Source organism: Python bivittatus, unplaced genomic scaffold (assembly GCF_059951505.1).
Source record: "Python bivittatus isolate LINGU-HERP-01145 unplaced genomic scaffold, Pbiv_v1 ctg000670_np1212, whole genome shotgun sequence".
NCBI lineage: Eukaryota > Metazoa > Chordata > Lepidosauria > Squamata > Pythonidae > Python > Python bivittatus.
In genome coordinates this window covers 11,443,214-11,459,467 of record NW_028277094.1, presented here as the reverse complement: position 1 = coordinate 11,459,467, position 16,254 = coordinate 11,443,214, and the positions used below count along the sequence as shown (strand labels likewise).

At 46.1% G+C, this 16,254-nt stretch overlaps 1 protein-coding gene across 1 annotated transcript in view; it reads right to left on the bottom strand.

Annotated features, from left to right (window-relative positions):
* GPC3 (glypican 3) overlaps positions 1 to 16,254 on the bottom strand; it is a 105,788-nt gene that overhangs the window by 19,742 nt on the left and 69,792 nt on the right. The window contains exons 6-7 of the mRNA XM_088151700.1: positions 13,798 to 13,918; positions 5,715 to 5,877 (exon numbers count right to left, since the gene is read on the bottom strand). Of these exons, the coding sequence (XP_088007826.1) occupies positions 5,715 to 5,877; positions 13,798 to 13,918 (284 nt within the window). The remainder of the gene's footprint in view (positions 1 to 5,714; positions 5,878 to 13,797; positions 13,919 to 16,254) is intronic.

Below are 16,254 nucleotides of genomic sequence, written 5' to 3'. Positions count from 1 at the left end.
TACAGCAATGGAAAATGGATCACTGGATAACTCGCCCCCCTTTTTTCAGTAAAAATTATCCTTACAGCCATTGTGATCTTGAATTTCCTGGATCTGGAGAACCGGCATGCTCTGTCTTGCTTCCCATGTCACGCGAGTCAGAAGGGGAGAGAGTCAAGCGTGCCGCCTTGCCGCACCGAGTGCGCACTGCAGAAAGAGCCGTCCAGAACTGCAATCAGGAACAGCGCTAAAAGCCTTCGGAGGCTGCTCAGCCCCAGGCCGGTGAACCCCTGGTGACCCTAAAGCATCTGTGTGGCCCCTGAGTCTGAAAACGGTCATTTTCAGCGGGGGCAGAAGAGGACGCTCAAACACGTATGGAATTGGAGGGGCCTTCGGGGACCCAGAGGGCCAGCATCCAAATGAAAGCACTGCAGAGAGGCTGTTGAACCTATTTAATGCTTCCGATGAAGCCCATCTCCTCTCCAGGGAAATGATTGCACTTATATTGGGTAGCCACGTTAATGATATTTCATTCATTTAATGCAGTGTTTTTCAACCTTGGCAACTTTAAGATGCGTGGACTTCAACTCCCAGAATTCCCCAGCCAGCTTTGCTGGCTGGGGAATTCTGGGAGTTGAAGTCCACGCATCTTAAAGTTGCCAAGGTTGAAAAACACTGGTTTAATGTAATTTTAACTACAGTGTTTATCCTGGTTTCACCTACTTTTTTTGCCCAGCTCAACTTCCTTCTTGGAGCATGACCCTGGTGTACCACACAAAGACCAAGGGCGGCCCGTGGCTCCAAAACATTGCACATCTCGGCCTCCCGTTTTCTGCTTAGCCCGCTACGGCTCTGCAAGGTGCTGAAAAGGGAGTACCTGACCCAGTGTTACTTTTAACTGAGGATGCTCCAGTTCAAAGGGAAACGAATTCACCACTCACGAGCCCTTGGAGCCGAAAGCGCCCTTGCATCGCTCCACCTCATAAACGTGACTGGCCGTCTGCAAGGCACAGTGCGTCAAACGGCAGCCATGCTTCTGTTTTAAGAGGCATGGGTTAGAAAGAGACTTCTGGGGTTGTTGGGTTTTTTTGACCTAAACGCAGGAAGGGAAATCCAGCCGGCTACACATGTTTTTTGGGTGTATGTATGCGCTGCTTTTCATTTTACGAAGTGGGATTATAGCTGTGGGAACAAGAGTTGGCAGCAGGAACAATGGAGAATAGGAAGAGGAGAGGCAACGTGATTCCCACCCACCCCCCAACAGGAATTTTGATGTTTTATGTATTTATATGTATTTATGGTTTTAATGTTTTGTGTGAGTCGCCCAGAGTCCCCCATTGGGGGCGGAGATGGGTGGGGGAGAAATTTAATAAATAAATAAAATAAATGCCGTACAGACTAACCGCGGAGCAGAAGTCAACCGAGTTGTTTTGATGCTGAACGTCTTCGAAGAATAGGGGACGAGAGAACAGAACGGGGGGACCATCCCACGCAAGACTCCAGTTTAAAGCATGGCTTCCAGAGGCATCCGCGTGCACGCGCTTCTTTAGAGGTCTGCAAAACCCGGTTTCAAGTCTGCAGCCGTGGCCTCGACCGTTCCAGAAATCCTGCACACTTGGAAGAGAGCCATTTGAAGTTCAAACGTGCTTTTGAACTGATGAGGACAGCGGTTTCCAGCTCGAAGGATGGTGTTTCAGATCCCAAACACTGGCAGTCTGACACGCCGGGCACACCCATCTTCTTCTTCTCGTCCCCCTTCCACCACAAACTGACAGCATGCCTTTTAAAGGCCCTGGTTTGTCTCCAGACCAGAGCAGGATGAATATGCACGTTGTAAGCAGGCCGCGCACGGCCCTCCAGATCTGGCAGGAGACCTCTTCGTCAGACCGAGTTAGCGCAGCCAGCGATGAGGGACGCAGCCCAACTCCTGAAGGATCACGCTGTGTTAGCCATAAACAAAATCCCCTTCTGACAGGCTAAGAGTCTGCCTGGAAACAGGCTCTCTTGTAGGCAGAGACGGAAACTATGTTCCACTCGTAGAGTTAATTCAGGATTTCCTTGTTTCTTGCTTCCCACATTCCCTTTGCACTACAAAGGCACCAGCAGGGTCTAGCCTGCAACTTTATTTAGGATCCATTAAACAGCTTGGTCCCAGCGGCATAACAGAAGCCCTTCTCCTGCATTAGTATCAAGGCTGTTGTTTCCCTCCCCCCCCCACAATGTCCTGAAGCACCCCATCAGTGCAAGCCGATGGCTGGAGAAAAGGGATTTGGGGCCATGACGTTTCAGCTGTAGAGCTCCCTGGCCAAGGAAGCTCAGCAAGATTTTTTTCAGTTACCATGTAGGCACCAAGATTCTGACTCTTGTCTGGGTCAGGTCTACCCACCCTTTTTAGTTCTGCAATCAATTTTTAGTTGGGTGTCACATGTCGCTGTTTCATTGTCGATTGCCCTGAAATTTGCAATACATAAATTGGTAGCTTAAAAGGCAAAGATGAGAAATTCCTCCCACTCTTCACCTAATCCTGAAATGGGGTGTAGACATGGCTTAAACCTTTGTCTTGTCTTGTCTTCCTTCCTTCTTTGAATATATTTAACTAGATCTCTTCCTGCTTCTCTTTCTTTCTCCTTCTTTCTCCCTCCCTCCCTCCCTCCCCCTTTTTTCTTTTTAATTTGGCTGAATGTCTCAACCATCCAATGTGGCTGATGAAGAGAGCTTGGAAATTTGAAGGTGTGCACTTGACTTTATAAATCTTCTGTTGACTAACAAGCGGAGTGGCCTCCGTATAAATTAGGAGCTCTTCCTCACACAACTCCTGGAATAACGTGGACAGCCTTGTTCCTCCAGAGCTACCTCCCAACTATGCTCTTCGGTGAACCTGACCCGTCACAACCATACTCTGAAGTTCTGCTGCCTGCAGAACACAAGTCAGGGTCAAGCCACCCATCATGTCAGCAACCCATTTTCTTTGCTAATTAACTGCAGGTACGAGGGACTGCTAATTCGGAGCAGAGCAGCTGAGATGGAAGATGATTTCCAAAATCCTCCTCCGTGACCCTGAAAAGCATGCAGTTTCCCTCATTTTCTCATTTTATCCTGGGGGTAGGGAATACAGGGACAAGGGTGGTGGGAAGCATTTCAGTTGAGAAATCTGAGCAATGGGCAAAGGGCTGAGCCCCGGGCTGGCCGTCTCTTCCTCCCAGCAGCTGCAGTTCATTAAAAAAGAAAACGTCAAGATCGAATCATGGATCATGCCGTTCTGGTCTTCAGACTTGCTTAGAGGCTAGATAAGGAACCTCCTTATGAAACACACATGGGTCTCCTCTTCCAATGTTGTTCTGAGGCCAGGGAAGGTAACACCAAGGCCCGCTTCCCCCTGTGTCTTTCATCAGCAGTGTTTGATTTACGCTTTACGTAACATAAATAAGGATGTGTATGCATGGATGTGTGTACACACACACACACACACGCAGAAGGATCGGACAGGCAGCACCCTCTCTGCTTCCACTCCATTAAATGCCAGGTAATTGTTGCAGATCAAGGGGACAGAATTTATTGAAGCATCTGGACCCATTTTAAGAGCCTATATTTTTCCTCTTTAAAGTTGAAAGCTCCAGGTCTGATTCTTTCCAGGTTCAATTGCTTTCGGTCATGGGGAATGTACAACTTAGACTTTTGAGCCCAAAGGGGAGGCCGAGTCCAACAACCAAGCTTTTGCGCTGTGTGTGTGTGTGTGTTAGTCTGTGTGTGTGAGCCAGAAAGAGAAAGTCCCCTTGGGATCCTCTTGGAAACTCTTGTCATAATTTTTTATCAGGTTACGGTAATTAGCTGTATTTTCCCAACATATCTTCTCCAAAGTGGGCCACTAAGAGGGGTCAAAAAAATCAAGATGGCTGCCACAACAGAAGCTCCAAACACATTAGATATGGTGGAATGAGCAGAAGTTCATTCATAGCTTAGATCCTGTTTGTTTCCTGATACCTGCCACCCTCTTACATGCCTCTTCCCCCCTCTTTGCAATGGTGTAACTGGACAGATGCACCAGCTTCTGCATTGCACAGGACAGGGTAAGGTGGTGGTTGAGGTGCTAGATTTGCTGGGAAGACCCGGATCCATGTCCTCCTTCAGCCACCATCCTGCTAAGTGACTTTGAACCAGTCTCTCTCTCTTTTAGCCCAACCTACTTCCCAAGGTTGTTGCTGAAGGGATAAGATTAGGAGAGACCCCATATACCTTGCTTTGAGTTCTTGAAAGAATATGGTAATCAAACTATACATAAATAACTTTTTCTCCCAGGGAAGATTGGTTTTGGTTCTATGCATGTTTCCAAACTCAACACCTTCCTCTCTGCTCGCATAATGAGTGATCAGGCACTGAATGCACACATTAAAATGGGATCTAAGTAGGTTTTCATGGTCAATACTCTGCTAACATGCAGAGAATCCAGGCATGGGGCATATAAAATAAAACTTTAGCCAGAAATGTCAAAAAAGTAAATATTTGGGTTTGCAGAAGTCAGTCCTGGAATATTGTTATTTTTGTTTGCCCAGACCACTGGAATATTGAAACTGCTGCCTATAGCATCAGCCAAGCTGAGCTGTTGGCCTACTTCCCAATGGCTGATAGCAAAACGTGATGTGGTTGTGGGGCTTGTGAGTGTCAAAGCTGCAATTCAGTGGAGCAAAGGGCTGTTGGTGGGCGGCTGCAGAAAAAGACACAACCACGGGCACCATTATATCTTCCAGAGGTATGGAGTGGTGCCTGCAGCCAAGATACAGATGCCAACGACTCCAGTGGTCCTTCGGGAAGCTATTCCAAGGTCTGGGAAGTGCTGTCTGCAAAAAACAGTAGCTACCCTGGGTGGTTTACCAACCCATTCCTTCCAAATGCTGATCCCACCTTTCAATTCAGAGGTTTGCATAAAATCCAACAACCCTGGAACAACATGGGTGTCCCTCTTGGTAAACGTATCATTCAACTCCCAGCCATATCTGTTTCCTGCGCTAGAGATGGGGGAAGAAAATGAGATTTGGCTATGCTGGTCACACAGGCTTGGGATGGGTAAGAACACCCAAAAACTACTGAAAAGGGGCACCTGTTTCAGCCTCGCCCTTCCAATTAGGAGTGGGAAAGGAAACAGCCCGGTCCAAATGTTTGTACACAGTGGACCAATTTGCTCCTTTTTGGACCTAGAAGCAAACTGAAATGACGTGTGCTGAAAGAATTCCACCACACAGCTTGGAATTTCACCAAGTTATGGAAACACCACTTCCAGTTGGATGTGTCCCTGAAGAGACATCACCATGAAAATCCCTACGAAGTTCTGTAACTGGCATGGAAATGAGCTGAAAAGAAGAGAAGATCTGGCATCAAGAAACTGAGTGAAATTAAAACGGACAACGTCCGCTTCCCACCACGGCCAACCAAATTCTCCTGAGACTTGGGGAAGGATCACCGCATATCTACTCCCAGTTTAGCTGCTGCTATTGACAAGATGACAAGTAATGCTGGTCTAATGCTTGTTCTTTCTTCTCCTTGAAATTATCCAAGGCTGCTTTAGTGGAGTCCTTGGGGTTCTCTGAGCTTGGTTCTTTTCTCGCAAACGTTTCATTACCCGGCTAGGTAATATTCGCCTCCATTGCTAAGGCTGCTTTATTTTGGAAAGCAGCAACACATAATAAGGTATTGGCTGCCACAGGTTTAGCTGAAAAGCACAACTCCTACTTCCCCATTACCTGCCAAAAATCTCAGCTGATTCTTCACTCTTAATTCGCCGTTTCCAGAAGCCCCAGCCCCATCGCAGACATCTTCGTCATCGCAATCCCCACTTTCTGCCCCGTCCTCATCTTCAAGGCGGTCCAGATGTTTTCGGCGAGAGGCAGACATTCCTTTTAGCAGCTGGAAGAAAAAACATCAAGACGAAACTGGTTTCAGAAAGGATGGAAAACCGGTCGAGCAGGCGAAGGAGTTGGTGGGTGAACTGATGGTTCTAAATTCGGGGATCAAAGGGGGGACCCTGTTTCTGAATTCTCCCCCATGTAGGAAACGCTGTAGCTCATTGTAAGGAGCAAATCAGCCTCTGTGGCCAGTTTATCCCCAAGATGTCCCATTTTCTAACTGCACAGCATGCATTTCAGTAATTTTTCTTCCCTTGGGAACAAGAATCCCCATGATTGTCAGCAGCGCTAACATTCATTCAACCGACTTGCACCCTGATCAAAAACCCATAAAAGAAGCAAAACTGATTGGAGAAATTCTACTGGAAGGCCTGGGCTGTATTTCCCGAAAGCACGCACATCTGGTCCCCCTGCTTTTGCTCCAACTCTGAGAGGCCGCTGGGAAGCCAAGCAAGGTGGCTGGCAGGCTGATGGAGCTGCCGAACGAGCTAATGCAATTTTAAGCTGCATCAACAGAAACATTACTTCTAAATCACAGGAAGTCACTGTTTCACTTTATTCTCCACTGATCAGATCCCCTCTCGCAGATTGATTCTGTTCTGAGCATCACATTTTAAGAAGGGTTCAGACAAAGGGGAAGTTCAGTGAAGGTCACAAGGATGATTCAAGGAGCGGAAACTAAGTTTTGCAAAGAAGAATGGAGAGAATGATGTCTGTTTTGCTGGGAGAACAGATGACTGTGGTGGGATATGACAGCATTTTCCAAGTACCTTAAGTGATATTACACAGAAGAAAGAAAAGGACTGTTCTCTATTGTCCCATAATGCAGAACGTGGAAATGATCTTCAGCTACAAGGATTGTCCCCTTTTATCCTTTTACACACTTTTACTCTTCTTTGCCTTGAAAGTGCAAACTTCAGACATCTTCATTCTTGTTCTTTCCAATGCAGTGAATCATTTGAATCATTTGGTACTTATTTTTAAGAGCTTGTTAAAAGTTGGTCTATGGGGGAAAAAATTACAGCAAAACCCAAATTGGTTTGTGCTAGAAAATGCACTGTAATCCTTTCTCTATACAAATGTTGCTTTAACAATAGATCTTTCGGATCTATTTTTCTCATAAAGTATTCCATAACCCCAGGGGAGTTTTACGGTGTTTCTGATGTTTTCACCTTAGCAAGAGCTGGACCGATGAATGGCACCCAGCTCCGATGCAGCAACCCTTCGGCTGATTTCTCTCTTCCCCACCCTCACCCAACCTACATTTGATGGTTCCTCTGACTTTAAATAGCTGCTAACGCGAAGCGCTGCTGTTCTGACTGGGCCTCCTTCTGCGGGATGAGGCGGGACACGTACAACCCCATAATCAATGTGCAGAATGGAACAATAAGCAGGTTTTAACTTAATGACAATTTATCCAGCTGCAAGAGTTTAAGTGGCACAGCTGCCTCCTCCCGCTGCCAAACCGAAGCGGTGGAGAGACGCAGACGACGCAGCTCGGAGGAAAGCAAGACAATTCCAGGCAGGGTCTTCGTGTGTCGTTGCACAGAACACATCCAGGGCTATCTTCAAATCAGTGCTCTCCTGTTGTGTCGAGGTGACAACTCCCATCTGTCCCAACCCACTTCAGGACATTGTAATCCCAAACATCTGGAGGATGTTTTTCCTACGTACGTTCATGGGTGAATCTAGGGCCACCAAATTTGTCTGCCAGATGACACCTGCCTTTAATGTAGGACAGCTGATGGCAAAACAACTGGTTGGAAATTGGCCAGAAAATGCCTGACTGACATGCTACACTTAACATGGTAAAACTATAGCCTGTTTAACTAGGGTTTGCTGAATAAAACATGTTGCTGGGTTCAGGCACTACCACACTAAGCCAAAATCATGGCTTACAAACCACAATGGATAGGTCTACATATAGGGCCAAGCTATACTTAGCTGTAACCACCGTGGTTTACCAGCCACAAAAAAACAGTCAAGATTCCTGCTCGGTGCAACGTATGAAGAGCAACCCTCCTCCCCAGTGGAGCCATCTTCTATTTATCCCCAAAAAAATAGCAGCTGAGAGGCACTGATGAATAATAAAAACAACTCTGCCTTTTCAATAAGCTCTCACAGGCACCTTACGTGCCCAAATTAAACATAACACAAAACCAGCCAATGGTGACTTCAAGGGATGATGAATAAGAATTTTAAAAGAATGCAAGAGTCTCTTTCGAAAGATGGACTTACTTTGAAATTGGTCAGAGAGAAGAAAAAGAAAAATATGGCTAGATACCTCTGAATTAATATTTCTATTCTTCCGAGGCATCAACTTCTCCTTTAATTTAGTCTGCATGACCGCAAAGAATTTAATGAAAGAAAACATTCCAAGGACTATACTGAGATTTTTTGCATACTTTTCCAGACGCTTTGGGACATCAATCAAGCACAGAGATTGGGAAAAGCTGATAACGGCTCTCCAGCTAAAACAGCACCCAGAATTGGAGGGGGACTGGAAGAGGGATGATGGAAGGAACATGGGTGGGTTGAGACATGGAAGAGACCAAGAGAGCGGGCCAGAGGGGATCTGCGCTCCCTCTCATCCTTCGCTCATTTCTCCATTCTTCTCATGCGCCTCTTTCATCTTAGGGCAGTGTTGTCCAAACTTGGCCACTTTAAGATGAGTGGACTTCAACTCCCAGAATTCCCCACCCAGCATGGCTGGCTGGGGAATTCTGGGAGTTGAAGTCCACTCATTTTAAAGTGGCCAAGTTTGGACAACACTGTCTTAGGGCCTCAGAGAAAACAACAGGTCGACGTCTCTTCTGGTTAGCCACTTCCTTGCCCCTTCACCAAACTGGAGGCCTCCAGTCTTGTGGAAGCTCACCCTCCCTCTATCTCAGCAGCTAAGTTGGGAGGTGATTATGGGAATTGTGACTTAACCCTTCTGAAAGGGACCACAATCAGGGAAGGCTCTGCTGGTTTTATGTGTGGCTCAGTTCATGCATGATGTTTTTTATAACTATGATTGATTGGATAAACCACAATGGCTGAGCTCACACAACCGTCAGAGCCATAAACTATGTTCACCAGTCTTCATATTGGCATTCCCTCTTTGCACTAAGCCCTGACGTGTCAGATTTAGTTTGACGCAATGTGGTGTGTAAAAGCGGTCGGGGTTAACACTCTGTGAACTGAATTGATGTCTCAATAAACAAATTTTGTTAACTGTTTAGGTGTCACAAGATGCTTATTTTTGCATCCCAGAGCCCAGGGCCCATTTCCTCTTTTCTTGTTTACCTTTGGCACACTTCTGTTATGTTGATAAATGCCCCACATGTGGTTTGTTCCTCAAAGAGAGGTCTGCTGCCTTTGAAATCCAAAAGTGGTGCCAAGGTGTTGATTAAACACAGGTCTGCTGGACAGCTGGTGAAAAGAGGGCAGGGACAGAAGGGTGGGGGAAGGATAACAGACTCAACTTTCTGGCATAGCCCAAGATGACTTTCATATCTCAAACACTTGCAAAGAAATTTAATCAAGTATAACCCTCCACACAACATTTCAGAGCTGCAAACCAAATTCAGGTCAGCTCACTCATGGTGGAGATGGGAGAGGCCCAACCTTCTACTCCTGATGCCTCATTTCCAAGAAACAAAAACTCATATTTGAACAGGCTTTGAGAGCTACTAGCTGGAAGAAGAGAAAAGCAGCTCCTTGTCAGCTTCTGTGCATGTGAATTAAGGAAAGCAGAATAAGGTAACTATGGTCAATTAGAGAGATCAGCATTCCAGTCATATAAGGTTCCTTGGATGAAAACAGCAACCTAAGATCCAGCTTGGTCTGCATTATGTTCTGGAGTGGGTTCCCCCTGTGTTCAGACCAAGGGCTTTTCACCCACTTCACAGATTCCCACTCTCCCCCCACCCCACCCCTGCTCCATCATGTTAAAGGTCTGGAGAAAGGCTCCCAAACAGTAAGGCAATTAACAACCTACAATCAACCAAAATGACAAGACCTCACACACAGCACCTAAACCACAAGATTAGAGTCAGAACATGCACTCAGAGAACTGCAGCTTTGGGAAAAGAGATACTCATTTCACAGCTGGTGAAGGAGCAAATGTTGAGGACATCAGCCACACTTCTGAGGGCACAGAGCTCTAACTTTGCAACCTCTTCTCTTTCTCCAGTGGATGAGAGCCCCTTGGGCAAGTCACAGGATTCACCCCTTGCCCCATATGAATAAAGACTGCACTGGTCCTGCATCTAGCAGGAGGACAGAAATGATCAGAAGATTTCTTCTAGGACCATATGACAAATCCTGAAACTTGATTAGGCTAAGGACTACAACGGTCATGTTCACACCATCAACCTGTAGCATCTTCACAGCCTCTCCCAGCCCTTGTTGAAATGATGCAAAGCTTTATAACCATTAGGGTGGCACAAGGATGACTGAATGGTCCCAGAAGATGTGAGAAGTTGTTGGAAATGTCAGGGGTGCGCTCGAGAAACTCACTCACCCAAACAAAGGGGGTTCCTTCCAGCACTTCCTTATCATTCCGATGGCAACTAATAGCCATTGCTGCCACTACGTAAATGGAAAAAGATGGGGCAGCAGTGGGGCCAAGAAAGGAGTAGCAAGGAGGGGCTCAAAAACCTGGAGCCTTGGGGTTCCCCAAACCCAGCAACATTTTGGTCTCTCAGCCCTGTTCTTCAGAGCCTCCTTTTAAGAAGAGGAGAAGAGAACGAAGCCGCTTTGCAGATGTTGCACAGGAAAGGTACGATTCAGTCTTCTCAGAAACGTCAAGGGGAACAGGGCGACTCCTTACAATTAAAAAAGCACTATTTCAGACTTCGTTATGTGTAGCCCCCAGATGCCGTAGCCTTTCTCTCAAATTAATCGCCCTAGCTGTCCAGCGGGAACTGCTCCTTCCACATGGACCAGAAATATACAAGAATCTGCATTTATAGTAGCACATTCCCCAAGGCCAATTGGTAACGCCTCAATCTCTAAAAAAGCAGGGGGAGTGATAAATTAACTTGTTTTTCAAAACCGGACCCAAGTCTTCCATAAATATAGATTTTTCTGTAAACTTTAAAACAGATTAGGCTGAAAGATTCCTGATCTGTTAATCCCAGCAGGAAAAAAATGAGATCCTTCTACCTTCTTTTTTAGCAGCCTGCAAAACAAAGAGGATGACATTTGGTGGGTCCTAATAACGTCCGTTTTTCCATCCATCATGCACCGTTTAACAAAAAAGCAGAGTGTCCAAATGGATCCGTGTATTTTTAGAAAGCTACCGTTCTCACATGCACCCTAATTAGGAAAAGATGGATTGTTATAAAAAGAAATTGCTTTTGGAATGGAAACCAGGTTGTTCCCGTTCCTCGACCAGTGAACGAAACAGGACATGCTCCCCCATTTTAGACCGGAATGGGCAGAAATCCGACCCACAATGCATGTTAAAAAAACAGGCAGAACTTCAATCACACCATCGTGCCGGCCATCTTTTTTGACCATACCCTATGGACACCACCTAGTCCATGTGCTTTCTCTAGCCTGCAATATGGAAGTAGCTAGTCCTTCAGTTTCCTGGTCTAGCCTGCAGTCTAGGGTTTTGTGAGTCTCCCATTCAAATTCTAACCAGACCCAACCCTGCTTAGCTTTTCAAGATCCAGAGAACCCTGCTAAGGGTTGCTCCTGGCAGGATACCCCAATACGTGCTCTACCCCAACATAACTGCCCCTCTTGACTTGACTTGACCAACCCGCCTGTCCAGGGTTTAGTCCTTAAAGCAGCCTGTCTGGGGATGATGGAAGTTGCAGTCCAACGTAGCCAGGCTGCGTTTCTGCTTGGCAGAAAGTTGGCTGAGACCATAAACTCTGCAGCCCTCGAAGACTGGAATCTCTCTTTCAAAGATCCCCAAGGCCCTCGCTGCTCACAACTTTCCTCCTCAGCCAGATATAACTTACAAAAGCCCAGGGCCCGTTAATAAAATTAATTAGGATGATACGCAGACTTGGAACTTGGGCACAGTCACATCTTATCAGCTTCCCAGGGCTGCTAGATCCCCAATTCCCACACGGTTGCTTTTTCTCCCCACCTCCTGGGCGAGGGAATTCAAGACTGTTAGCATCTTGGCAGAACCACGCGCAAAGCTTTTTTTTTAAAATGGCAAATCTGAAGGGAAGGACCGATGCTGCGCCTGAAGACATAAGTGGGTTGGTCTGTCCCTCAAAGATCCGCCATGATATGGAGGGCCTGAAATATGTTCCAAGTTCAGCTGCAGCGTAACCTCTGGATGGGAAAGCATTTCCCTCCCCAGCCCTGCTCCCAGCCCTGCCCTGCTCACTTCCCTCGCCTAAAAATGACTTATGAATTGCAAATTAGGGAGACTGTGCATTTGATCTCAAGCATTTAACCCCATCCTTCCTCCTGCCTCTCCAGCCCCCTTTATCTCTCTTCACGCTCAGGAAGGGAATGAAAGATTGCCACCTCCCCTCAGATCGCTTTGGACGGTTATTATAATTACTTTTTCCAAGGCGGGTAATTAGGGGGAGGGTGTCTACATTTGGAAAGAAGCGTGTTGCCTCTTATTATGAAGGGGGTCTGGAACTGGAGAGTCTAATCATTTATAGGTAGACATTTCTTTGGACGTAATCGTAAATAAAATCATTTGGAAAGTAGTCTTGCGGAAAAAGGCACGTAGCTCCAGGTCAAACCGGATGCCTTTCAATCTCTTCTAGTCTTCTCCAGCTCCCCACCATACTTCAACTTTTTCACTCAGATCCTATCCATGAACTGAAGGGGGAAGGGAGCAGAGGTCCTCAAAGGAATTTTTAAGATGCTCTGAGGAAGGAAGGAAGGAAGGAAGGAAGGAAGGAAGGAAGGAAGGAAGGAAGGAAGGAAGGAAGGAAGGAAGGAAGGAAGGAAGGAAGGAAGGAAGGAAGGAAGGAAGGAAGCAAGGAAGGAAGGAAGGAAGGAAGGACGCCGTTCATTTGATTTCTAACCTGCCTTCTTTTCAAAATGGCTTCATTCTTCATTCTTCATTCTTTTCAAAATGGCTACACCCTCTTCCAATTTGGTTCCCACTACAACAGCCTTGTGAGTTGTGTACCCACAGTTTCCTAGTGAGCATTTACATTGAGAACTTATGCAACAAGTTTTAAGAAAACTTGGAGCTCTCCAGATACACCAAGACTACAACTCCCAGCATTCTCAGTATGCAAGTTGGAAATTCTGGGCTCTAATTTTATCAGTCCCTTTTTCAAGAAGGAGGCTGTCCCCCACATCCTTTGCTTAGTTATTTATTACTTGTTTCTTTTAAAGCATGTCTACACTGACATTCTTCCCAGAGATTCTAGGTAGTCTATGAGAGGTATAAATAGTATTTAATGTGTATTAAACATTAAATAGTAATCCAACATAATTGTCTTCCTCACTGCAATTGCAGAATAGCAAAATCATTTTCCAAATGTGGATGCTGCTGTAGCCAAGGTAACATGTGCATGTGTGCGCACAGACACACAAACACACAGACACACACAGTGCCAAGTGTTCAGAAGGGCAACACAAAACCTGCTGAGGATAAAAAGGCTCCTCCCAGCTGAGCCTCCAAAACTTCTAAGTAAATTGGGCACTTGCTGGGTTGACACATTGCCCCAAGCGAGGGTTGATTAAACCAGGATTGAATAAACTACAGTTGACTAGTCTTGCATAGGATGCTAAACCATGAACTGTGGCTTACAAACCACAATGTCAAGTCGGCACATTAACCTGCAGTCCACATGCCACGCCACATCACTGCTGAGTGTGGTGTGCAAATCCAGCCCAAATCACTTCTCCTTGGCCTTTGCGACTGGACCACCAAATCCCCAGGGATCCTCTCCCCACATCTGGGCTCCCACACCCAAGAGAAAGCAGCAGTGCCCACCTGGTTGATGTGCTTCAGCTTGTCGATGATCTGGCTGATGACGGGCTCGGGTCCTTTGGCCTTAGCCTCGTGCTGTCCCAACTGAGATCGCCCTCCGTTCCTCGTGGGCGGGTGGCTGTATCTGCAGGGGGGAGACCCAAGAGATCAGTGATGCAAAACTGCGCAGGGAAATCACCACGTTTCACTCCGCATTAGCCAGAACCTGGAGCATCAGGGTGCACTGGTGGGTGTCGGAGCAGAGGCTGGCCAGCTGTCTGTTCAGATGCTTCAATCTGGATTCCTGCACTGAACAGGGTTGAAGTTGGATCCCTTCTGAATTCCTCGACTCTAGGAAGGTATGGGGTCCATCAGGCGGAGCTTAAAATATTTTGACTCCTGGGCCGTCTTCTGAAATCCTCAGCTGTGTTGGACCTCAACTTCCATCATCCACGGCCTCTCCTGCCCCTCTAATTCACCCAGCAGTGGGTGGACAAAGAGCTGGGCATGAGATTCTCCAACCGTGGAGAACAGAAACCTTGGAAGGTAGGACAGGAGAAATCAGAGAAGGGGGTGGAAATGGGAAAAAAATAAGTGCAGCAAAGGGTTCAAAAGGTCCGAAGGGTCTAAAAGAGAAGGGGTGCTGCTGAAATTGGGGTCGGGGAGGGGGAGGAGGAGGAGGCAAGCTTTGAAGTAGGCCACTGTCTTGAGGCCAGCCAGCTGTTGCCCTGGTGCCATCTGGTGGAACCTCTGCTCTGCTGCAAACAGCGTAGTGCCCTGCCTTGATCACGCTTTTGCACAACCACAAGCGAAGACTGTTTCTTTGCTGCAAAACGCAGCAGCCACAGGAGATGGGGGGGAAACAGAGAAAAAGAATGTAATTCTTCCTAAGCGTCCTTTTCTCTCTCTCATCAGTTAAAAGACTTCGGTGAAGCTCCATAAACCCAGACGCTGGGCGGGTGGGAGGGCGGTGAAAGAAGCTACTGGATAATTTGCGAAGGGTAACTTTTCTGCCGTTTTAAATTTCCTGCCATCCTGCGGTTGTCCAGATGTTTGCAGACCAGATCTGGCAGCCCTGATTTAGATTCACGTGATGTCAAATGTGTCCCCAACCCACCAAATAATTTATTGATTATCTGCTTTAAAATAAATTTATTCATTCACCAATAATATTTAATAAATACTTATTCTCTGTTTTATTTTGCTTTTTATATTTTTCATGTATTTACTGACCGTTTTTAGCTTTGTTGTACGCCGCCCAGAGTCGCCTGTGGCGAGATGGGCGGCTATATAAATTGGTTCAATAAATAATAAATTCTGGATGCTCTATTTTTTTCACCCTCTACTTTTAGGATATGACCATTTGGAAGGGCCCTACATTAATGCAAGCCCAACACCCTGTGCTTGGACTACGCACACACAATCCTCATGTATTAACTGGTCAATCATTTTTGCAGGCCTTGCAAAAAGTGATGTTTAACCTGATGGCTGGTGGGTCTCCATACCCAGTCTGAGTTTGCTGGTTTGGACCAACGAGAGCCAAGCAAGACCCACCTTCAGCCTTATGTGCTTATAGTGTGTATATATAGAGAAGCCTCTGAGCCTATGTTGGGATTAAAAGAAAATCAGAAAGCATTCCCTCTCCAGAGCAAAACACGTAGGTTTATGGAACTTTATCAAAGTTTTTAAAGTAACGATGGAATGAAGAAGAGAAATGGGAGATTTAAGATAAATTACACTCCTTTGCCCTGTTTTTCCCATTTGGAAACTCCAGCATATTCTTACAACGTGCCATGAAAAGTTTTTTTTTCTTTTCCCCAAAGTGAACCGCACCTATAGATGCAGCCAAAAGTTTTGGTGCCCCACCACTTTTTCCCAAAAAATCTCAATTTGCTGTGAAATAAGTTGAAACTGACACAAGTAAATGACACCCACCCTTCTTTCTTTCACAGTCAATAGCAGTGTTTCTCAATCTTAGCAACTTGAAGATATTGGACTTCAACTCCCAGAATTCCTCAGCCAACCATGCTGGCTGGGGAATTCTGGGAGTTGAAGTCCACATATCTTAAAGTTGCCAAGGTTGAGGAACACTGGTATAAATAGTATTGTGTAATGAACTCTAACCATTGTGCATCTGTAACATCACATTGTGAGACTGTTTAAGGCAATGTTCCTCAACCATGGCCACTTGAAGATGTGTGGACTTCAACTCCCAGAATTCCCCAGCCAGCCATGAATTCTGGGAGTTGAAGTCCACACATCTTCAAGTGGTCAAGGTTGAGAAACACCGATCAATAGAGCAGACAGTTTGCTTTCGGTCTATGAATACTTTTGCCCACAACTGTATCAACTTATTCAAAAGAGACTCAAAGCACAAACTCTCACCAAAGCAGCTTATGAAACTTGGAGAATCTGAACAGGTTGTAGGGTTTGAGGTGGAAGTGCTGGGAAAGTCCTGACGTGGTGAAAAATTCTCCAACT